Source organism: Vombatus ursinus, unplaced genomic scaffold, assembly GCF_900497805.2.
Source record: "Vombatus ursinus unplaced genomic scaffold, bare-nosed wombat genome assembly UNPS02014813.1, whole genome shotgun sequence".
Taxonomy (NCBI): Eukaryota; Metazoa; Chordata; class Mammalia; order Diprotodontia; family Vombatidae; genus Vombatus; species Vombatus ursinus.
In genome coordinates, this window is record NW_020954591.1 from 657915 (window position 1) to 682926 (window position 25012).

General features: G+C 35.5%; 1 protein-coding gene across 2 annotated transcripts in view; it reads right to left on the reverse strand.

The window, feature by feature from the left end:
* Positions 1 to 3456: 3456 nt before the first annotated feature.
* The window catches only part of TNFAIP6 (TNF alpha induced protein 6), a 30785-nt gene continuing 9229 nt past the window's right edge, over positions 3457 to 25012 (reverse strand). The window contains exons 3-6 of one of the 2 annotated variants that reach the window (XM_027835132.1): positions 23290 to 23451; positions 15900 to 16128; positions 14266 to 14306; positions 3457 to 3811 (exon numbers count right to left, since the gene is read on the reverse strand). In XM_027835132.1, the coding sequence (XP_027690933.1) occupies positions 3804 to 3811; positions 14266 to 14306; positions 15900 to 16128; positions 23290 to 23451 (440 nt within the window). In that variant the 3' untranslated portion in view covers positions 3457 to 3803. Of the gene's footprint in view, positions 3812 to 8309; positions 9924 to 14265; positions 14307 to 15899; positions 16129 to 23289; positions 23452 to 25012 lie in introns of those variants that run through there. The other variant, XM_027835131.1, reaches the window with a different exon arrangement.

Genomic DNA, 25012 nt, shown 5'->3' on the forward strand with positions numbered 1-25012 from the left:
GAGTCATCGATCGCTCCCCGCCAGCCCCGCCCCCACTCCACCCCCCTGGGCTTATGGATGCCCTGCATGTTCATCTTTTGCCTGTAAGGCGCCATTTCATAATTTTTTTTTTTATTGCTGCCTTTTAAAAATTGCCTTGGTGGAATGATTGAGGTTGGGTTATACCATAGGTGGAATACAGACTAACAGTTTTTTTTTTTTAATTCATTCATTCTTAGAACTTAAATGGCATAGTCTGACTCCCTCTCCCTGGAAACTGAGCCCCAGAGAGGGCAAGTAGCTTTACCTTCTACTGTACTTTGGTGAATGACAACTGTGTGAAATGCACCTGTGAGTCTTTCTTTCTTTCTTCTACTTCCTGTCCTGTTCTTCTTTTCTCCTTCCTTTCTTTTTTCTTTCCTGTTTTCTTTCTCCCCTCCCTTCCTTCTATTAGGAAATTCCATCCACCCAAGGACATCTGTACCTTCTCCGTAACTTCTAGAATTGCAGGATGGCCTTCAGTATTGATAAATTAGGCTACTAGCCCTAGATCACACTCTCTCCAGTACACCGAGCTCCCTTTATAGCAATGGTTTTTAACTTTTTTATGTCATAGATCCCTTTGGCCGTCTGGTGAGGTCTATGGACTCCTTTCCAGAATACATAAAATAAGATAGTATTACAGAAGAAAGCAATTACATGGAAACAGTTATAAAAATATTTCTTAAATCAATCAATAAACATTTATCAAGCACCTACTAAGATCTGGGGATACAAAAAGAGGCAAAAGAGTGTTTACAAGTGACTTACAAATGGAGATTCAGTTTTCTTTAGAAAGTGTAGCATTTAAATACTTTAAAACCTTATTCAGGATATTGGCAAATTCTGAAAATATAACATAAACGTTATTTTTTCTAGCACTTGGATTTTCCAAAGTATTTAATCATTCAACAGAACATTACAGACAGCCAGGTTTGCTATGTGGGCTCTTGGTTATTGAGCCATGCTAGGACAAGTTGCCCAATGTAGTAGAAAAAATATAGCATAGAGGGTCAGAAGACTTTAACTACCTATAAAAGCAAATTTCTTCACTTTGTTGAGCCTATTTTCTCATCTATAAAAAGCAGGTTAAATGTTAAATTGCTGTGGAAGACTTTTCCAGGTTACCTCAGTTGCTAGGGCCTTCTTTCCCTTCAAAGTTACATTGTATCTACCTTGAGCATATCTTGTATATACCTATATTGTAAATGTGCTTCTTGTCTCCCATTAGAATGTAAGGCAAACTCCTTAAGGGTAGGGACCTTATATTCCATCCACCACCCTAAATGTAGCAGTGTTTGAAAACAGTGCTTAATAAATGAATAGTGATTGTAATCCAAGCACTAATATTATATAATTAAAACCTATTTAGGCCACCTGGATTCCTAAAAAGAAAAATATGAAACTCTGTTTTTGTTTACCTTCCACAGCACGTTAAAACGGAACAGGAACCAACCATTTAAAGTGGACAGTATTTTGTAGTAGCTTAACAAAAGAAGGAACAGGGCTACAGAAACATGTAGAGAGAGAATTTGTTGTACTGAAAAGAATGAAAGTTGGAGTCAGGGCTAATTTCTGATTCCAACTTTGCCACAGTACCAGAAATCAGCAATACTACACTGAAACATAAAAATATGAATATTGTGTACATTTGAGTTTTTAAAAAGAGAGTTGCACTTAGAAAAAAAGTTGATTGAAGAATCAGCTAGGCAGCTGAGTGTAATGGTTAGAGCACTGGCCTGAATTCAGGAAGAGCTGAGTTCAAGTTTAGCCTCAGATATATGCTAGCTGTGTGACCCTGGGCAAGTCACTTAAACCCTTTTTTGCCTCAATTTCTAATCTGTAAAATGGGGACACACTGTAGAAGGAATACCAAGCCACTCCAGTAGCTTTGCCAACAAAACCCCGTGGACCCCGTGGGATCATATAGAGTCAGATGTGACTGAACAACAACAAAAACACTGAAATATAAAAACATGAAAGTTGTATACATTTAGAATTTTTTTTTTTTTTAGTGAGGCAATTGGGGTTAAGTGACTTGCCCAGAGTCACACAGCTAGGAAGTAGTATGTGTCTGAGGCTGGATTTGAAACTCAGGTCCTCCTGACTCTAGGGCCCGCGCTATATGGGCCCGCGCTATATCCACCCGTGCCGTTTAGCTGCCCCTACATTTGGAATTTTTAAAAAGAGAGTTATACTTAGGAAATAAATTGATTAAAGAAAGCTTTTTAAAGGCACTTAGATTTGAGAAAGATATTAAATGATCATTTGACAATATTATGTATTCACCCTGAGTTTTGTTTATGTGCCAACTGGCTTGAAGAGATCTGATTTTAAAGTAAATGGTATTTTGTTGAAAACATGTATGGATAATTGAAGGGATTCTTTTGCTGAACCATCAGATACGGACTTCCTCAATCTCCCCCACTCTTTGCCTCAAAACTTCCATATCATTTCACTCATTCTTATATCTTCCCTACCCTAAAAAAAATTCTACTAAAACTTTTTTCCCCAGGTCACTGAAATTTAAATGACACAAGTTTAACAGAACTTAGCATCTAGTTAGCAAGAATAGTTAAAATAAACAGCCATCTATGAGCTGGTATAGTAATTGATAGTAACTCCCCTTCTTATTTAGCAAAATTCTCCTTTTTTTCTCTTCAGGTTTTATTTTTATATCATGAATTGCAAAGCTGTTTTTTTTGTACTGTAGACTCAATTTTTTTGCTACCTATCACCCTACTCTGTGTTAATTGCCATCCCATAACTCTTCTTCCTGTCACCACAGAATTTCTGAAAAGATTAGCTCACAATAGGAATTTGAAATTACTTATAAAAAAAAGTTTATACCCTTTGTGGGACTGCCCCAAAATATTCATAGAACTACTGTGTGGTAGGGGAAAAAAGTTGATAACAGTAGTCATCTGCAAATTGGGGAATGGCTCAGCAATCCTCCCGTAGGAATTTAATGGGATATTTTTGTGTTATTAAAAAACAACAAATATGAAGAATATAGAGAAATAGGGAAATATTTATATGAACTAATACAGAATGAAGTATAACTAGGAGAACAACGTAACCAGTTAAGTAATCAGAAGGACTAATCTGTGGGCAAGGAGAACAGAAGATGAAATGCACCTCTCCCTTTTCATTAAATGGGGTAGAACATGATGCCATAGAATGTTGCATATATTCTCAGACATTGTCCCTGTAGGTTGGTTTTGCTTAACTATATTAATTGATGAGACAAAGTAAAATAAGCACAACCAGGAAAATGAATATTCACTGTTGAAAAAAATTAAAACTTATAGGCTCAATTCTGCCAGAATATTTTTATTTAATTTTATATCTAGGTAGTTTCTGTCTTGAAGAGAGATGTCCAAACTGGCATGGTCACTCCTATCTCCCCTCATATTACTGTTTGCCCCAAAAAGATTTCAGGTATCATTTATAACAATCTTGAACAAAGAAAAAGATGTTAAGATACAGTTTGGGGTTAACGTTCCAGAATAGACACTACTCAGTTCCTTCTTAGACTGTTTCCCCTTAGAAGTTTCTTCCTGTGATCAATAGCTTTCTCTTGAATTTCAAAAGAGATGATGCTGTCCCCAGGTGGGGCCTGGCACCAAGCATTTCAGATGAGTGGGAAGGCAATAATCACATTCTAGATGGGAGTTAAGTTTAGTTATCACCTTTACTCCATTTTTGAGGAAGGTTCTTTGTTCTTCCCTTTTGCCCAAGGGAAAAGCCTGGAAAGGGTTTTAGACTTGAGAAATAGTATTTCTTCATATTTCTAGAGAAAAAAAGAAGTTTTTTTTAAAAAATATATTTCTACAGCACAATGACTACAAAACCCTAAAGGGTAAAAATAACAGCAACAATGAAGCAACAAAAGCTGTGCGGTTGTGATGGAGCCCTTGGAAGGTGCCATTTAGCAGAGTTTTGAAGGAAGCCCCAAAAGCAAAGAAGCTGAGATAATAATAATAGCGGGCATTTATTATCACTTTAAGATCTGCAAAGCACCTTACAAATATTACCTTATTTGATTGTCACAATAACTCTGGAAAATACTGTTATCCTCATTTTATCAATGAAGCAATTTAGACTCAGAGGTTAAGTGACTACAGCTAGTAAAGGTCTGATTCAGGATGTGAATTTGAGTATTTCTGACTTTTAAGGTCACAGCTTTATTCATTGTGCCACCTAGCTGCCATCAGATGAGAAGGTAAAGCATTCCAAGCACCTGGGGGACAGCCGGTGAAAAGGCAGGGAGATGTTAGATGGGGAGCGCTGTGTGAGGATGAACAAAGAATTCAGAATTAGAGCTCAGGAGAGAGATTTGGGGTGGATATATAGATTTGGGAATCATTTGCATAGAGATGGTACTTAAACCTATGGGATCTGGTGAGGTGACTAAGTGAAAGAATGTAGAGAAAGGTACCTTGTAGTGACTTGGGGGTACATCTACAGTTAGGGGACGTGATATGGATGAGGAAAAAAGGGAAGAGCACTGGGTTAGAGTGGTCAAGTAAGTTTTCCTCGTGTTCCTTAACTATGAAATGGGGATAATAGTAGCACCTACCCTTTTAGGGTTGTTGTAAGGATAAAAGAGTTAACATTTGTAAAGTGGTATGTAAATGTTAGCTATCATATTACAAAAGACTTTATCAAGGCCATGCAGAAATAGAAAAGGAGCTATTCTGAGATATGGAGACTAAAAGATAATAATTAGAACGGTGCATTTGTAACCCTGAGATATTAAAAAAAAACTAACAAACAGCCTCTAGTGAAAAATATGTATCTTAGAAGCTGTGAATAATAAGAACTGAATGAAATGAACATGTATAGAGGGATTGCAATCTATCCTAGTAGAGGGGTTTATAATCCCATACATATAGGATCACAAATCCATTTACAAATATGAATGTATTCAGGGCCTTCCAAATAAAAGAGGTATTTTCATTTTCAGTAAGTCCAAATGTCTCTATACTTCAGTGTTTAAAAATATATTTTATTGATGCACTAGCTTTATATTTGTCAGTTCTGGGAGGAAAATCTCCCATCATTCCTTATTGACCTTTCCCTTGTGACAGAGTAACAATTAAATAAAATATCTGTTTTAGTGAGTACATCTGACAATGTATACAACTTCTATCCTAGCCACCTCTCTTCTTTGACAGAAGCATATTCCACTTAGATTTTTTTTCTTTTTTGAAAAAAAATTTTTTTAGATTCTAAACTTCACAGACGAAAAAAATGAGCATACCCATCTGCAAAGTAAAACAGAAAGAAACAAAGTCTACAATACAAGTAAAACCAGTACTCTTTATAACACACAGCTGCTTTTCAAAAAATATATAATAAATTCAACATGTTACTTTCAAAGCTGTCCTGCTTGTCAAGTTCTGTCTTCTGAATCTCTCCTTTTTTTTCAGTGTGTTGGTAAAATGTTTCAATGACAGCATTTTCTTCCTTTTTTTAAGTTAACACTGTCTTTCCTCTGCGACCTCATACCTTCTGCCCCAAACCACCCCTCCAATGAAAAAGAAAAACACAATTCTTATAACAAGTAAGCTTAATCAAGCAAAATAAATCCAAACATTTGTGATGTCCAAAAATGTATGTTGAATTATTCCTCTTTTGTTACAGTCCTTCTCCCCTCTGTCATGACACAGGCAGATGGAGAGTTTGTGGGCTTCCTTGTTTGTTCTCAAGTTTTCAAGTCAAGGGCTCCTAACCTGAGATCTGTGAGTTTATTTTTAAAAATATTTGATAAAAATATTTTAGGATTCAATAAATTTTATTTTAAGATAGTTGGTTTCCTCTGTAATCTTATGCATTTTATTTTATGCATTTAAAAACATTATTCTTAGAATGAGTCTTTAGGCTTCACCAGACTAACAAAGGAGTTCACTACACAAAAAGGTAAGAACATGTCTTAAGTTTTTCAATATGCAATACTTAGATTTTAAAAACCATTCCTATATAATGTACACAGCAAAAAATAGAAGAGACAACTCTAAGAATCTAGTTTCTGTATTAAATGAAATGCCTTAATATTGTTTTCTATTTAAAAAAAATAAACAATTTTTAATTTAAAAAATATTGTCTTCTATTTCTCAAGAGTTTAAAACTAAGTATTTGTGAGAGTCTGATGTATAGTTGTTTGATGGGTTGTCTGAAATTATTATTTGACATATGCCAGCAGGTAGTAATATTTTTGTTAGCCCATAATTCTAATTTTTCTCCTCTTTAATTTTATGACCACCAGTTAATTATATATTTCATTAGCTTTTTTTTTTAAGTCAAGAGCACTCAATAACTTTAAATAAGTCTTGATTTGTGGTTTGAAAATATTATTGATTAAAATGAATGAAGTTTTTTGAAGAGCAAGTAAGGAATTTCATTTCATAACTCCCAATATGAGTAATACTCATTTGATACAGCAGGGGTCAGAATTTCAGAAAACAATGAAATTAGTCAACAGGAACAGTACCTAATTTTTTTTAATGAAGACATCTTGATTCAATTAAATTTAGTTACATAAAACCACTTTCCAACTGGTGTTATGAGATTCACTGTGAAGTTATTTAGAATTAGTTTTCCACCAAATAAAATAAATAAGAAAACTCCCATTTCACTTCAAATTTTAACAAGTAGTATCATAAAACATTGCTGCTTTTTTTATTTTTTAAGAGAGGACCTGAAGGAGTTTATGTGATCTCTTTCTTCCAGTGGTTTTTTGTTGGCTGCCACTAATTCAGACAGTTTTACAGTAACAACACATCTGCAAACACATATTTCAGAAATTTTAAAAAATAATGGGACACAAAAGGAGCTAACCTCTACAACACAGGCACAAGAAAACTTTTTTATTAACATGAAACAATTGTAAAATATATTGCCAAGAAGTCACTTGAGATTAGTCAAAAAGCTTCCTTTTGCAAAAATCTAAAGTTCAAGTTAAGTAGAATTAATAGTCCTAAAAAATAACAAAACCGGAAGATATGATGTTTGAATTGAAGAATGAAAATTTAAAGTTTCTTATTCCAGTAAGGGGACCTTACAATTTAGTCTAGTGTAATGAAGGCCTAACTCATGGAACCTCCCCAGTATCCTTAGAGTATGAAGAGCTAGCTCAGCATTCTTGAAGCTGGAAGCCAGGAGCAAGTCTTGAAGTTCAAGACTTGAAGCCTGACCATTCCCAAAGGGGACTGGCCCTGAAAAGTCACAAAGGGGACTCCCTCCTGAAGAGTCCCAAAAGGAGGAGTGGCCCTGAAAAGTCTTGAAAGTAGAGTAGCCTTTGAAGATTCCCAAAGGAGGGGCAGGTAGATGGCAAAGTGGATAGAGCACCGGCCCAGAACTCAGGAGGACTTGAGTTCAAATCCAGCCTCAGACCAAACACTTGACACTTACTAGTTGTGTGACCCTGGGCAAGTCACTTAACCCCAATTGCCTTAAAAAAAAAAAAAAAGATTCCCAAAGGAGAATAGTTCAAGGCTGGAGCTATCTGGCTCTCACCAACTCCTCCCTTCCCCTCACAGAGATCAGAACCTTTATCTTCACCTATAAGGAGAAAGTCCTATACCAATGGCCTTTGTGACAGGGATTACATATAAAGACATTAACAAATGTTTATAGCTTTCTAAATCATCTCAGATTGTATATTTGAAAAATCAGCAAACAGAAATAGGTTACAAGGATTAATATGGAATAAGAAAAGAAGGTCATTTAATGATGAGGTAATGAAGACACTGTCTTGGATTGTCCTCTCCAAAAAATAATTATTTTAAAACAATATTATTATTCCAGGTATTCACTCTGAGGAATCGAAGTACATATTGGGTAGATTTCAGTGGAATGGAAAAAGGTAATTCACATTAAGAAGTACTAAGTACAAGTCACTAAAGATATGGCACAAATCCTGCTCTTAAGGACCTTACAATCGAATGAAAAAGGGCTGGTGGTGGGTGGGTAATGTACACAAATGAAAATGATCTTAAAGAGAGGGAGATAAGTGCAAAGGAGAGGTCCAGGGAGAGTGCCATGGGAGGAGAAGTGAGGGCTGTTGTCCAAGAGAGCTTCAGGGAAGAAGTGGTACCTGAGTTCGGATTTGAATGGAGCCAGTTAATAGATTTGTCAGTGACTTAACAACTATTAAAAAATTTAAAAAAACAACATTGTAAATCTGATATTAAGTATAAGTAATATCTTTTTGCTAAATTGATCACATAATTGCACAACATAACTGTTGACATACAACATATTGAACCATTTCAATTCAATGAAAATTCAATTCTAAAAATATTTATTAAGCACCTATTATGTGCCAGACACTGAGAATACAAATATAAAAATGGGAGTCTTGGCCCTTAAGGCAATTACATTCTTTTAGGGGGGAAAAACATGTACACAGATAAATACATACAAGATATTTACAAAATAAATACAAAGTGATGGGGTTAGGCATTAACAATTGAAGGAATCACAAAAGACTTCTTGAAGAAAGTGGCACATAAAGTGAGCCTTGAAGGGAGGTTATGAGTTCCAAGAAGTTGGGAGAGAGAACATCTCACAATTAAATGCTTATGGTACTTACAGTACTAAGCACACAGGCTTTAAATGAATATTTATTGACAGTATTATTCCTTAGGGTTAGAGTACTAGAAAAAGTGTTACAAATGTGATTAAAAAGTTACAAGTTTTCAGTAACTTTAAAAAAAATAATGATCTTGATGACCAGGTATCTAAAGCTAATCTTGTTAATTTATTAGTCTCAAGGTCTATAAACACTCTATGGAACATATCTGTTCCCTTTCCTCTATTCTCCTCCCTTGTGTCCCACGTTTATAATGATAGGGAGTTTGGTCAATTTTATTGGGTAAATGGGAGGGAATGGAAAAAGGGCGAAAGTGGAAATTATTGCTTCAATGTTATCACTAATCAAATTTGAAATTGAACCTCTCCTAAAAAAGCAACTTTGTTTATAAAGATATATACAAATCCACAGCATATGCAAAGTTTATGGAAATATACACTTTCATCTATCTAGATGTAGCTGATAGGAAAATCCTAGTTGGTGTACATCTATTACTAATGATACTTTACTTTTCTATACTCCTTTTTTATTTTTTAAAATATATTCATACTTTATATATATATATGAATAAGCATATTCCTATACATTATCTCATTTGATAATTAAACTTCTTTGGCAATGATTAAGATTCCTAAGACTCCAAGATATGGAAACTTTGAAGTTGTAAAATCACATTGTTGCAATTAAAAAAAAGAGAAAGCTGTAAATCAGAATCTAAGGGGGTGGATACAAAGTGAATGTGAAAATTACAAAGTGTTGGGTCTAAGTAACACAATACTAATTAATCGTAATAGGTCACATTTATATGTGGGAGAGAAGGGAAGAAAAACAGGAAGAAAATTAATAGGTAAATTAATAGTAATGGTCACTCAAGAGATTTCTTGATTTCCTTGGGTTCAGAAAGATAAAGTTACCTTCCCTTTAATGCTTCTCACTTTTATTTTTTAGTTGGATTTTAATCTTCACCCACTAAATTCACTGTTCACCAAAGTAGTGCAAAGGTTAGCATTAACTAGGCTTTTGGCCCCTGTCCCTCCGAATGATAGCAGTGACTTTAAAAATGAGATCCAAAGAGAGTTGTAAAAAAAAAAAATGCAAACACCAAATAGTATCATTTTTGATGATGCTGTGTTGGTTTACAAATGGCTGAATCTTCCAGCTAAAAAGTGTTTATTTCCATGAGAACTTGTGCTAGCATTTTTTCCTTCGCCAGTTTTGGATGTGGGATCCACTGTAACATACTTGAGTTGAAAACCTCCTGCTGTCACTGAAGCATCAGATAAAAACTTCAAGGTCATGACATTTCCTATGGAAAGAAAGATTACTTCCTCATCTGTTGAAAATTCCTCAGCTTTAACATTTATTTGAGAACATCAATATTAATAAATGAGGTTTAAATTATCATACTAGTGCAGTTTTCTTAATTTATAAAGGCTTGTCTACTGTACTAAGGGAAAGAGAAATTCTCTCCAGTGAAATCTTATTCTACTGTAAGTCCTACTTGTACGTGGCTTTTGTCCTACTGAGTTAAAACAAACAGAATTTAACTCTGGAAGGAGTATTCCAAGGACCAGGGCACAACTTGGTCTGAGCAATCATTCTTCCAATCAGTGCTAGGTTGCCGCTGTTTACAGCAAGGGTCAATAAATGCAGGATGTCCCAAAAGTCTTAGTGCAATTTTCAGTTTTAATTATTTAGGTCTTCTTGATGGGGGGGAGCAATCAGCAGATTCTAAAGTCCTTGAGATTTAAGGACAGGGTTTTGTTTTGTTTTGTTATTAATCTTTGCATTCCCAGCACCTGGCATGGTGCCTTGCACGTGATAGACACAACTTTGTTTAACTGAAGCCTCTAAATTGTAGACAATTCCTATAACTGTCATAGAATATTGGAGTTGGAAGGGACCTTAGAGACCAACTAATATTTAAATAATTTAGGGCACTGGGTAGAGTGCAGGGTGTGGAGTCAGGAAGTCCCATCTTCCTGAGTTCAAATCTGGCCTCAGACACTTACTAACTGTGTGGTCAAGTCACTTAATCCTATTTGCCTCAGTTTCTTCATATGTAAAATGAGCTGGAGAAAGAAATGCCAAACCATTCTAGTATCTTTGCCAAGAAAATTCCAAATGGGGTCATTAAGAGGTGGAAACCACTGAATAACAAAAACTATAATTTCACAGACAAGTTTTCAAGACCATACTTAAAGAGAACAGCTCTACTTGTAAGGTTATTTGTTTGTTTGTTTTCCTTAAACCAGGCTGAAGTCTCCCTTGCAGGGCCTTCCATGCATTTGTTCCAAGTATTGCCCTCTGGATCCAAGCAAGAATAAATCTAATTCCTTTTTAATAAGACAATCTTTCATATACTTAAAGACAACTATTGGAGTCTCCCCTAACTCTTCTTTTGTATTGGCTAAATACTTCCCAGTTCCTTCAAATGATTCTCATATGGCATGTTTTCTGCTCTCCTCAGTCATCTGTACCAATATGGTTAGCGATATCATTTTAACTTACGAACTACTCTTAGGGAAGCTGATCACATCTTCAGTATAACTGTTTTGTATACCGTAGTGCCTCGAGCACATACTATGATACTTCAAGGATCTCTGTGAGTAGTCCCTCCTTCGATGCTGACTGCAAGCCTTTGATAACTCAGTAAATGGTCATTAAGAGGTGATGTGGTAATGGGCCTTAGTTAGGCTATGACTATAGCCTATGCCCTGTTGCTCCACTTGCATCGCCTTTGAGGACTAAGGATCACCTTCATATCCAGCTTTATATAAGTAGATGCTAAATAAGCAGTTAATTTCTTTTCTAACTTCAGAACTACCGGAAAAACAAAACAAAACAAAAAATTCAATCCCAGTCCATTTCCTGGCACATTCTAGAGTCAAGAAGGGTTGGGGGAAGTGTCCAGAAATTGAGGAGTTGGTTCTAAGGTAGATTTGGCAGTAACTGCTAGGGTGGGAATCTTTCACAGTCTCAACTCCAATCAAAGAATCGTGTCCCAAAACTATGATATTTACTACACAAAGATGAAGCAAATGTAATGGGGATTTGAGGAATGTCCAGACCACCTAAGAAGGTGTTTCCTACGTGGAAGACACTAGGGAACTGCTTTAAAGTGTCAACAGGCAATCACCAAGGGGAACTGGAGACTTGGGGCATGCTTGGACATTCTGTGCTAGCCTGCCTTGTGGTTGGGAGTCGACTTTTTACATTGGCTGTGTAGATGGAGTTGTTGATCTTTAAAATCCACATTACTCCACAGACATAGAGGCTTTTGCTACATTTGTGTCTGAAAGTGAAAGGTCTTACTTATAGTTAATAAGAGCATGAGGTAAAGAGGAAGGATTTTTCTACTTCCCTCCCTCTACCCCCTTATTAGGGCATGTAGCCCAGAAAAATGGGCCTAGTTTTTTGACTTTTTTATTTGTTCTTTTCAGTTCTAGGTGCTAGATATATAATCTCCAATTTGGCCCAGAAGTATGAGCCATGGGAATCCAGGAATCCAGATTGGGTGTTATAGCCAGCTCAGAAGGAACACTCTGAGGAACAAGGGTCCTGGACTCCAGCTCAGCAAAAGCCTTACACTGATGCTGGCTTTGAGTGTGTGTGTGTGTGTGTGTGTGTGTGTGTGTGTACTTTGAACGTGAACTTAGTGCTATTTAGGAACTGAGCTAAGCTGTGAGCCCACTCTTGCCCCCCTTACTATCCTATTCCCCGAGAAAGTGAAGGTGGCCTAAGGGAGATTATGCCACTAATGTGTTGGGTGAAATGTTAATTTTTTTGTTCTTGCTATATTTTTGAAGTAAATATTCCTTTGTAAAAGCTAATCCTATGTTTAAGAGTTTAAATAACACTAGGGTGCTAGTCATTGGGCCCCTAAGCATGGGGGAGGGAAGCTTATAGGGCTTTGAACTGTTAGGGAAGACAGACAATTCCAATCAGCTTAGTGCCTGAGAACACTGAGAGAGGACAATGCAACAAGTCTGGTCCCAAGAGAGTGGGACCTGTAACTATGTTACAGGTAAGGCTTCCTCTGGATTTAAATTGGGCCTTTCCCATTTGCAAGAACCCTGGAGAGATTTTCTACCTGAAACTTTAAAAATCTTTAAAACATAAATATGTAAATGTTCGCGTTATATAGGCCAACATAATTTGTATTGGGAGGCAAAGAATGAAACATTATGCATTTTTCATCTCTCAAGTTTCTTTTTTCCTGCTGTCTTTTTCAATCTGGAAGTTTCGTTTTCTATAAAATTATTCCCACACCTGTTTATTCATGCTAATGTTTTGTTCCTCTTTGCAGCTAAAATTTTATTTTTTCTATTTTTTTATCATCATGAAATAAAATATTATTCTTCAGCCTTTGTATTTTCTTTTAAACTCTGCATTTAGCTTCTCAATGACCCTGTTTTTGCATTTATAATCAGAGTAGGCCATAAAACTATGAATATAGTAGGCTGCATTTTTTGTTTTTATTTACTTAACCCTCACACACCATTCTCTAAGCCTTCTGGAACTGTTGCTTACAAACTTTTTCTACTTTTCCTCTTCCCATCTCCCCCATCAAAACATGCTTTCAAAAGAACCTAATAACCTTATTCCTAAAAAAAAAAAAAAGTATAAATGACTGAGAAAGTTTAAACATTATGTTTCCCAAAGAGATATGCAGCAGACAAATCAAGTGTAGAACTGCAAGCTTTGTTAGTCTGGTTGGGGGGGTATTTTTTGGTCTAGAACCTATTTATCTTGTAGTAACAAGGAAGCTCCAACTGTATCTCTTTGTGACTTTTAACAAGCCAATTTACCTCCCAGGGCCTCAGTTTCTGTATTTTATAAAATGGTCCTTGTTGTTACTAAATCTTGTAATGCTGAGAATGAAAGGAAATAAGAGATATATAAAAACTCTGAGAAATTAAAAGTGCCATATAAATGCAAGGTATTAGAGCAATGGGGGAAATTCATTTTCATGACAACCTAGTTCATCTTCTGAAAGGTAGAAGTGGCAAGAGTATCATATTGTGGAGAAAAATTTGGGTTCAAGTCATAATAACATATAGCATAGAAAGTGGTCTCCTCAGGGTAGCTAGGTGGCACAGTGGATAGATCACTGGCCCTGGAGTCAGGAGAACCTGAGTTCAAATCCAGTCTCAGACACATGACACTTACTAGCTGTGTGACCCTAGGCAAGTCACTTAACCCTGATTGCCTCACCAAAAAAAAAAAAAGTGGTCTCCTCATAACAATCCTATAAGATTGGCAGTACAAATAAAATTGTATTAACACCCATTTCACAGATGAAGATAGCTAGTCTCCAAAGTTATGACTTGTCCAAAGGGACGTGGCAATATGGAACAAAACCAGTGCTAGAACCCAGGCTTTCAAGTTTTAGAACCAAAGCTTTTGGAACCATTATTCTCTGCTCCTTGTAAACCTGTCGCTGTCACTTCGTTTTACCTGGATCTCAGTAAGATAAGGGGATTGAACTAGAATTTATTGCTAACAGTCCTTCTGGTTCTAAAATTCTGTGATTCAATAATTTCTTCTGAGAAATTGTGTCTCATCCTCAGTGACCCAAACTGGACCCAAAGAGATACATTTAGTTCATTCAAAAATATATTTTTGTCCCAATAATTTGCAGTTACCTGTACTAATAATATCTTCTGGTAGCTCAGCTCCACAATATCTGGAAGGAAAAAAAGAAAATAAGTCATTCATGGATTATTACGTAGTCATTTTTACTACTAATAAAAATTCCTGTTTTTCCCTTAAGCAATGACTCATTTTTTTTCAATTGAAGTAATTTTTTTCAGGGTGTACCTTCAAAAGATTGAATAATTAGACTTAAAAGTGAGAGGAGGGACAAGAAATGACAGTGTGGCATTTCAGTGAACTGTCAAAATGAAGGACACAAGCAAAAGAAAGGTATTTCTTAATTTATGTTTTTGTAATTGTTTATGTAGTCGTCATTTAAAATTCTTTGGAAAATGCAAATGCATGGTTCTTCTTTATTCCATACCACAGGTTGCCTTTGTGATGACTGGTGTCAGTTAAAGAAAAGTGATGATATCATTCCCCTTTCTAAAGATATTTTTGCCAACTGCAACTCCGGGAGGATTTTTGAATGGCAAAAGTGTCAAAGGCCCCACTCAAAGATTTCCCTATCAAAAGATAAAAAGAACTACTTGGAACCATATGAAAAACAGGAATTATGTAAGTTTCTAGGAAATTAATTAATTTAGACAAAACATATTACATAATGTAATTTAAGTAACAGAATAGGCTTTTGAAAATTACCACCTGAATAGTATCTTAGATGTTTTTAGTAGATATCTGAAACTGGTTTAAAGTCTTTTTTGTGACCTTGAGGATAAGGGACTCTGTTTTTTTAAAAATCTCATCCCTCTTTGATATACTTCTCCTTCATGTCTTCTTAAAAATTATTCCAAAAACCAATTTTCCTACCCAATAATAGTTTTCCACCAGTATTTAAAAATACCCTTTTGTCACTACCCTAGAACTATGGTTCGCCTCATTTCTTCTTCTTGAGTAGACATTCTATTTTAAGAGAATTTTGGATTATTTGACTTTGGATTATCCATGCTGTAATTTCTCTCCATTCCTATGGAAAATTAGCATGGAGATTTTGGAATCTGCCATACTTTAAAGAAGGTAGGTATGGAGAAGGATTAATGTACCACAAATGTGAACTTCTATAACATTTAGTGAAGAAGAGCCCTATAACATCAGAACAATAGATTTTTATTGCTGTGTTCTTTTGAGAAACAAAGGAGAAAGAATTGCTATGCATAAGGACATCTTTAAAGAGAGATAGGAAACACTTTTTTTTTTTTAAGTAGCAGGGAAACCTTAATTACTGAGGTGAGATTCAGTGATTCTTTAGAATTATTTAAACAAGATGGACAGGAGGGGAGATGGTGACATTGAAACTGTAATGGATTTCCCATAACACATTTTCCTCAACCTTAAATCCATTGCTAGGTCAACACTTGAAAAAAAAAATTTTTTTTTAAATTGACTATAAAACTAATTCTTAATAACAAAGAACAACTACAAAATGAGGCTACCAATTATTACATACTATAGTAGCAAGCCAAGATTTTTCATGCCAAAGAATCCTTCTTTGTCAAAACAGGATGTTGAGTCAAGGAATATCTCAGCAAATGGGTATAGGAAATTAATACTGCAGAAATGCAGAGCCAAAAAATGACAAGCTGTTACCTCTCAATTTAACTAGACATATGAAAGTCATTTTTACCTTCCTACAAAGCCATGAATATCATCATAGCTGTCATATATTTCTAAGTAGTCAGCAAGGCAAGCTATGTCATCTTCAAGATTGAAGTTCAGAAAACTCAGATGAATACGTTGATCATACTTTAAACGAATATGCCAGTAACAGATTTGGTTATCTTCATATTCCCTTGGGAATCCTGGAGATTTAATGATTCGTTTTGGGTCTGTGAAGACCCCTCCACACTCTTTTGCTGAAAGGGAAAATAAGTGTCATTAGGTAATAAAACATCATCCCATGTCCTGAATGAAATTTGCTTCTTGGTTCCCCTACATTTATGTTTTTTTTCCCACAGAATCTAAGTTGCAAGGGACCTCAAGGACATCTAGTATGATGCATCCCTTAATAAGAATCCCGTCTGCATCATATATGAAAAGGTTATTCAGCCTTTGCTTAAAGACTTTATATGAAGAGATACCCATAACCTCTTAAGGCAATCCATTCCAGTGTAAATAATTCTAATTGTTAGGATGTTTTTCACATAATATTGAGATGATCCAGTATATTACCCAATATATCATAGCAGCACCTGTGAAATACATGGTGCATACATTATATAGTTAAAGATTGGATGGATGAAGCAGAAAAATGAGCAATTTAATTGATTATGCTTCTGTTTCTAGTTTTTGACATTCTTTATCAGTTTTGATAGTCTCCCTCCTGCTTCTTAAGAAAACTTTTCAGAAAATCTCTTTGTATGACTGGCATCTATATGGTACAGTGAATAAAATGCTAAACCTGCAATCAGAAAAATCTGAGTTTCAATTTTGGCCTCAGATACTAGCTGTGTGACCCTGGGCAAATCACTTACTTAACTGCTGTCTTCCTTAGTTTCCTCATCTGTAAAATGGGGGTAATAGCACCTACCTCATAGAGTTGTTTGTGAGTATAAAATGAGAATATTTGTAAAGCTCTTTGCAAATCTTAAAGTGTTAGATAAATGGACAAATAATAAGCACTCACTAAATGCTTTCTAATTTATTGGCTCTTTGAATATGTAAGGATCATTACAATGACTTTTCTATCATAGAATCATTGAACTATGGGGCAAAAAGTAACTTTGGAAAAGCTCCTGCTTCTTAGCCGGGCATTCCTCAAGGCCTGATCATTGGCTCTCTGCTCCCCTCTTTTTACATTCTTTCTCTCTCTCACTTGGAGACCTCATTTATTCTCATGTCTTCAAATATTACCATTACATTTATGATTCCCAAATCCATTTCCAATCCTGAACTCTCACCCAAGTATCAGTCCTATATTTCCCATATTCAATATTTTCATTCCATTGTCTGTCACCTCAGACTTAACATGTCGAAAATCAGATGTCTATTTTTCCATCCCTTATACGTACACAGTCACCAATCCCTGCCAATTCTTTTGTAAATTAAAAAAGAATCTATTGCTCTTCCTTCATTCCCACTGTGACTGTACTAGTCCAGAGCTTCATCACCTTACATCTGGACTACTGTTATAGAATCCTTCAACTGGCTAGCTTCCCTGCCCCAAACACTGGATTATTGAGTTAGAGCTGGTAAGGATCTTAGGGTCATTTAATCTAAGCCCTTCGTAGACTTCCCTTTTTTTCAATTTGTCCTATCTACTACTGTGAGACTAATCTTCCCTAAGCAAAGTTTTCATCATGAGAAAACACATGTGAAAAGAACACTGGATTTGGAGTCAGAGGACTTGGGGTCAAGTCTCAGCTCTGCCATTTACTGCATGGCTTTTGGCAAGTCATAACCTTTCACCTTCATTTCCCTTATCTATAAAATGGTAATAATACTTCTACTAAATGGAACAAGTTTATGTAAGTTATTGAATAGGAAGTCAAGCTACTTCTTGTGCAGAGAAATAAATATAAATGCTAGTATAAAAACAATTTTGTTTAGGATAATTGTTTTCCAACTACCTGCTGATAGAATGTTTAATATCTCTATATTTAGATATTTCCATTTTCAAGTTATACTACTGGGCTACATTTTAGCAATTTGTCTTCTCCAGTGACACAGAATCTAGAAGAAGATAGATTATGCATGATTCTATTGGTTATTATGGTCCAATATCTTGACACTGAATTCAGATCAAGAGTTTCCTTTCTCATATTTTCTCTTTCTCCACATATTATCATGGGATATATTATAGAACTTAACAGGTTTTTTTTCTTGGTGGTGAGGCAATTAGGGTTAAGTGACTTACCCAGGGTCACACAGCTAGCAAGTGTCAAGTGTCTGAGGCTGGATTTGAACTCAGATCCTCCTGATTCCAAGGCCAGAGCACTATCCACTGAGCCACCTAACTGCCCTGATATATTATAGATATGGTTATATTATGGGGATATGAATAAAGTGATGGACAATGGCAAGATCAATCTCTGTGTCCATTTTGGGTGTCTGGGAGACTTGGTGAAAAAGTATGGAGAGGTTATTGCAACAGCATACTACTACTGTGAGAAAGAATTTAAAGTCCTTGTACTACCTACTACTGCCATCTCATAATTTCATAGATGAAGTATAGCACAAGGAAAACACTGAGGCTCTTTGCAAGATTCATGCAGCTGAGTTCGCTCAAGAGATTGAAGATTGCAAGGAATGGAGGCAGGAGGGTGGGGAAGGGAGGGGGAACCATGTAGAGGAAATAGAATTACAGAATCTCAAAGACAGAAGGAATTTTAGAAGCTATCTAGTTTAACCTCAGAGTAGTACTTAAAGAGTGTACAAAGTCTTTTGAATTTTCTTTCCCTATAAGTAAACCCTTTGAAAGGTTGACATGGTGGGAAAAGGACTGAATATGGAGCTGGAAGACTTGGGTTCAACTTCCCGTTGTATGCTTATTGCCTGTGTGCCTTTAGAAACATCACTTCCCTCTCCAACTCTCAATTTCCTCATGTATAAAATAAAACGATTGGACTAGATGATCTCTAATGTTCCTTTTAGCTCTAAATCTGTGTTTGACAAGCATCCTTACAATTATGAAATTATCAGTAACTGTTACACAGTTCCTCCCTGCTCCCCTTTTGAGTGGAGGCTTAAGCCAAGAGAAGTATGAGATCTCTCAAAATTGACTGAGCTATTCATGACAGGAGAATTACTTTGACACAAAATTTACACCAATTTAAATATTATAATTAGAATGCCACTTTCCTGATTGACTATCCCAGACCAATCATTCATTAGCACTTCTGTGCAGGAGTATTATAAAGAAGAATATTATTCCTTATTTCCTTGATCATTATTCTTGGGACAGTCGACTTATGACTATTCTCAATACCAGCCTCAATACTAGAAGCAAGGTATGAAGAATTTGAACATATGCTCAAAATTTTACCACCTGCACTCAAAAGTCTTTAATCCTTCCCTGGAACAGAAGTAATGACTTATCACAAAATAAATGCCTATACTGTCATGGAGAACAAATTTTTTGGCACTAAAAATATGTGAATTAGCAAAAAGTCTTATTAAAAAACCACCTCTCTTGTCTGGGTCCCTATTTTCTAACTGATGTAGGATTACATGACTCCTGAGGATTCAATCTTTTTAATAAAAATATATTGAAGTACTCTCCAATAAAAGCAGCTCTCAAAGTGCTTTTAAAAAAGTTCAGAAAGATAGAAACAGATAAAAAGCCTCTGACAAGGAAAAAGCAGATGGTAAGGAACAGTAGCATCCTGGTAAATGCTTAACAACTGGCTCTCAGAAAAAAAAATAAGTACAACACACTTTTAAGTTTAATCTGCATTATAAACATTTTCTCCATCATTTCCTTAATTCTAGACAAAATAGTTAAATTCTGATTTGTAGTTTTCAACCAATTTTAGAGCATGCTAAAAACCATCACCCACTAGCAAGATATCCTAGGGTCTCAGCAGGTCTCTACCAAAGTCCTACAAATGCTTTTATACTCTTCTTTCCCAAAAGACCCACAGTTGAGTCACAGATAGATTTACCTGGGAGCAAAGTTAGCCCAAACTGCCCCAGATCTACAGGACAACTTCTTTGATGACAGTGGTCCCTGGTGTTGTGAGAGTGTAAGAATTAACTCATGCCTCTCCAGTTCCACCAGTCTCCTGGCCCACAACACCTCTACATTTTGCACTCTTAGGAACTTGCCTACTCTGCTAAACTTCTAGTCTTACAACTACTTCATAGAAATATAATTCACAAAAATTGATTACCAAAGATTGTTATTTTGCATGTTCTTTAATTTCTCATATTCAAAGGTCTCTCTTCAATACCATTCCAAGTTAAGCAATTGTCATATTACATTCTATTTTAACAAATTAACTTTATAACATAACAAATATGATTGTGCATGTTTTGTCCATTTTTCCCTTGGAGAGCTAATACCTTTTTAAACATTAAAAAATCATCTCTAGTTCATATCTATCTATCTACACACACACACATATATATATATATACATATAGTCATACTCAGTCTATGATTTGAGATAACTACTCAATCCTCATTATGATGGATCCATGATTGGACATGACCAATGTGGGAATTTATTTTGTTTGACTATGCATATTATAAGGATTTTGTTTTTCTTTATTTTTTTCCAGTAGAAAGAGACATTGGAAGAACAGAACAAATGCTTATTAATTGAAAAAAAATTAATGAGGGTGCTAAGCTAGTTACCTTCTAAGATTCCTTCTTGCTCTAAATCTAAAAGCCTACTTTTGATCACTTAATTCCATTTTATGGCCTAATTTCAATAAAAATTAACTTGGTAAAATAAGTTTGATTAATACCATATATTTAATTTTTTAATGATACTTTTTAATGATACTTTAATGATACTTTAAATGACACTTTTCATTCAGATTGTCCATGATTGACTTAGTGCTATTTCAGATGTATGCTAGTTGTACTCCATCCCTATACTCCCTCAGGCTAGCCACTTCCTTTATAATTAAGTAATCCACTAAAACCAAATGTGATCTAAGTACTGAAATTATGTAAGAAGTAAATTATAATCCAAAAATTCTAAGCCATTTCCAAGAAGAGCATGCAAACTTTTGAAAACATGTTGTTGTTCAGTTGTTTCAGTCATATCTGTCTCTTCATGACCCCATTTAGGATTTTCTTGGCAAAGATACTGGAGTTGTTTGCCATTTCCTTCTTCAGCTCATTTTACAGATGAAGAACTGAGGCAAACAGGGTTAAATGGCTTGTCCAGGGACACATAGCTAGTAAGTGTCTGAGGCTGTATTTGAATTTATGAAAATGAATCTTACTTCAGACCCCTGCACTTCAGGCCTGGCATTCTATCTACTGCGACACTTAGACAACCTTTGAAAATATGACATTCCAATTTGCTAAACTCTCGTTCAAAAATTCTTTGGAATAGTATGCTTTTGTCATTGTTGGTAGATATAAAGAACAGATAGCTACTGCCAATATTTTTCATTTAGTCCTAGTCCAAGTACTACCACAGATAAAAGTTCCTTATAACTCAAATTTTTCCAGAGAACTTTTCTCTGGATTCTTCCTTGGTTCTCATAAATTGCATCATGCTTATCTGTACATGTTGTATCTCTGTACTTCCCTTTCTCATACACCATTTCCCAGTGAGCAGCTATATCATATTGAATCGTTTCTGTCTTTATGGACCCAGTACCTACTTAGCATAGGGCTCTGCATATAGTGGGAACTTGACAAATGGTTGTTGGATTACTTGAATTATATCTGTGTGTATAGATAGAGTTTTGAGGCATATTGTCTGCAGGTGATTGCCCAAAGTAAATTGCTGCAAATCAAGGTAAAACTAATTCTTTCAGGAAATTCCTTCTGAAATGGCAAATTAAAATGATCTCCAGGACTTGACTGGTTTGTACCCAAACCACCATAGCTCAGGAATAATTTGTTCAGTCTTTTAAAATTGAAATGAATACATGAAGTTCACCAGGCCATTTCTTGACATTTACTTTAGTGTCTAATTCTATTGTAAGAGGCATGGGGAGATTTGCAATGGGAAGAGACTTACTATTTCTTGATAACTGTGGGATGGAGTGAGGGGCATATCATCCACCAAAGGATGCTATAGGCAGGAAATAGTCTCTTCTTAAGATGGGAGGGCAATATAATTAGTTTAATCTCCTCCAGTTTACCTTCCCTAACACCAAACTCTAAACACTAAACACTAAACACCAAACACTAAACATGAAAGACAAAAATAGATAGCAAACAAACATTTATTGAGGCAAGTAATGACATATTACTTGCTCTAATACTTTTTTGTGGTATGGAGATATAAAGTTATGCTGGGTTATTGTAGTGAATGTCAGCAGATTGAACTCTGGCCCTTCTAGAAATACTTTGAGGAAGGGCCAACCAATACAATGACTATAATATTGTACAGATAACTTGGTTGTTATCTATTTTCTTACCTTCCTGACTACCTTTCCCTATTGAAAAAAAAAAGCTTGTAACAAATATGTCTGGTTAAACAAAACAAATTCCCACATTGGCCATATTGAAAAAACATGTAAAATACTTAAGAATCAATCAATCAATCACAATCCCAGAGGACAATAAGGAAGCATACAATCAATCTCCTGACAGAGAAGTAACAGACTCAAGATGCAGAAATAGACATATATTTTTGGACATGGCCATCTGATTCTTGTATGTACCATAGCCTAACCTTGTCTGTATAATTATTTTCCTGATTATTGTTTTGTTACTTGCGTCAATAAATGTTTGTTTGCTATCTATGTTTGTTTTTCATGTTTAGTGTTTGGTGTTAGGGAAGGTAAACTGGAAGAGATTAAATTAATTATATTGCCCTCCCATCTTAAGAGAGGACTACATCCTACCTATAGCAACCAGAGAAAGTGACTTCTATCCTGAACTCCTCCAAAGTATTGTATCCCTAGCCTGCAAATATGGCATACATAATAATTAGTTGTGATTCTAGCTCCAATAACCCCACAGCTGTCTTCCTACTCTTTTCACAAAGATAGAAAACCCAATCTCTTTTAGAGATATAAATGATGACAAGAGATAAAAATTTAATGTTTACAAAAACATATTATCTCATAAAAACTCTGGAATGTAGGTGCCATTATTAGCCCCTTTTTGCAGAGAGAATTTACAGAGAAAATGGAGGCTGAGAGAGACTGATTTGCATAGGACCACAGAACTAATACTTGTATGAGGCAGGATTTGAACTCAGATTTTCTTTACTACAGTTCCAGAACTCTATCCACTAACACACCTACCTGTCTCCTGCAGAATGAAGCATTCTAGGTCATATCTATCTATGTAAATCCCTGCCACACTGTCTTCTTCAGGTCCTTGTGGCTCACTTTAAATTACTATACACAAAAGGTATGAAATAATGTTCTTTTACAAACCATGAGGGTTGTAGCAGTAAGCATCCCATCTTTCACTTCTGTTGAGACGGACTCCATAATCAATAATGCCAGTTTTTCCAAATCCACAGTTGAGCCCTGGCTTCACAATGGGATAACCAACTCTACCCTTGGCCATCCATCCTGCAGCACACACATGGAATCCTGCAAGAGAAAGTTATATTGCACAGCTTCAATTGGTAAATTATATTACAGATTAGCTAGCTAAAAGCAAGACATAACAAAAGCTGTGATTGCATTCAATTTCTTGACAGTTTCCCAATTACCCAAATGCATTTTGTGAAAGAATACTTTTTAGGGAGTGGTATCAGTGAAGTAATTTTCTCTCTGAGAAATAGAAATGTTCATGTGTAAAATATTATCACTTATCTTTTACAAGAAAAAAGATCATTTTTACTCATTATAAAATCAGACACGAATGGACCATAAATTTCAATACTATGAGTCTGTAAAGAATGTAAGTTAAGGCATGGCATTTTCCATGGAAGTGCCCATCCTCCTCCTCCCCTCCCCAATGTTAATCAATAATAAAATGATCTTAACCACAAGTAGACACTAATGTAGGTTATCATTCTAGTCTCCTAGCTGATATTTTCTAGACTAGGCCTTGATTTTGATGCTGACACATAACAAATTAACTTTAGAACTAACAAATATGATTTTGCATGTTTTGTCCATTTTTTCCCTTAGAGGGCTAGGACCTTTTTAAACATTAAAAACCAAGATGTATGTAAGGAAAAGCAATGTCTCATAAATCAATCATTCAACAAACATTTATTAAGCACCTGCTATATGCCAGGCATTGTGCTAAACACTATGGATACAAAAAGAGGCAAAAGACAGTCCTTTCCCTCAAGGAGCAAAATCTAAAATATATAATCAACCTTATTTTCCATGACCTACTTAGGGCACTCTGTTTTAAGGATACACAAGCTATCCTGAAATTCAATTCACAGACATTTATTACTTTACTACAAAAATGAAGTGTATATCCTCAGTAGTGGTACATACTATTCCCTGCATCATGTATTTCTTAAAAGAGGCTCAATTGGAAAGTGCGGAGCAAAGTAATGAAAGTCACTCACTTACCTAAAGGACTAAAGTAAGAATAACCCTTAGAAATTATGTAAGCAAATCCCTTCATTTTACAGACGAGAAAACTGAGGGCCAGAGGTGGAAAATTATTTTCCCAGTGTTACATAGGATGCAACACAACCACAGGATTTGTACCTAAGTTTGGACCTAACTCTAAATCTAATGCTCTGTCCTCCATATCATGGAAGTCATGACATGAAAGCATAAGTTATTGCCAGGCATTTTCTCTTTCAACAAAGAGCAGTCTTTGGATTGTTTAAAGGAAATGAATATTATCTACCATCCCAGGACAGCAGATAGATTATCAGCAACTTGATGACAGGGCAGCAAAAACAGTACTATTTATAGTAGCAAAAAGTTGGAAACAAACTACATGTCCAGTGATTAGGAAATGTCTAAACAAATTGTGGTATATCAATATAGTGGGATATTGTTGTGCTTTAGCGAATGATGGATATGAAAAATTCAGAAAAAGATGAAAGACTTGTATGAAGTGATGAATGCAGCTTGGGCCCACTCTTTCCAAAGAACAAGGTGGTATAGGGGAGGTTCTCATGCCAGGTGTTGGGAGGAAATGCTTTGTGACATCTGTTCTTGCTCTATATCTTTG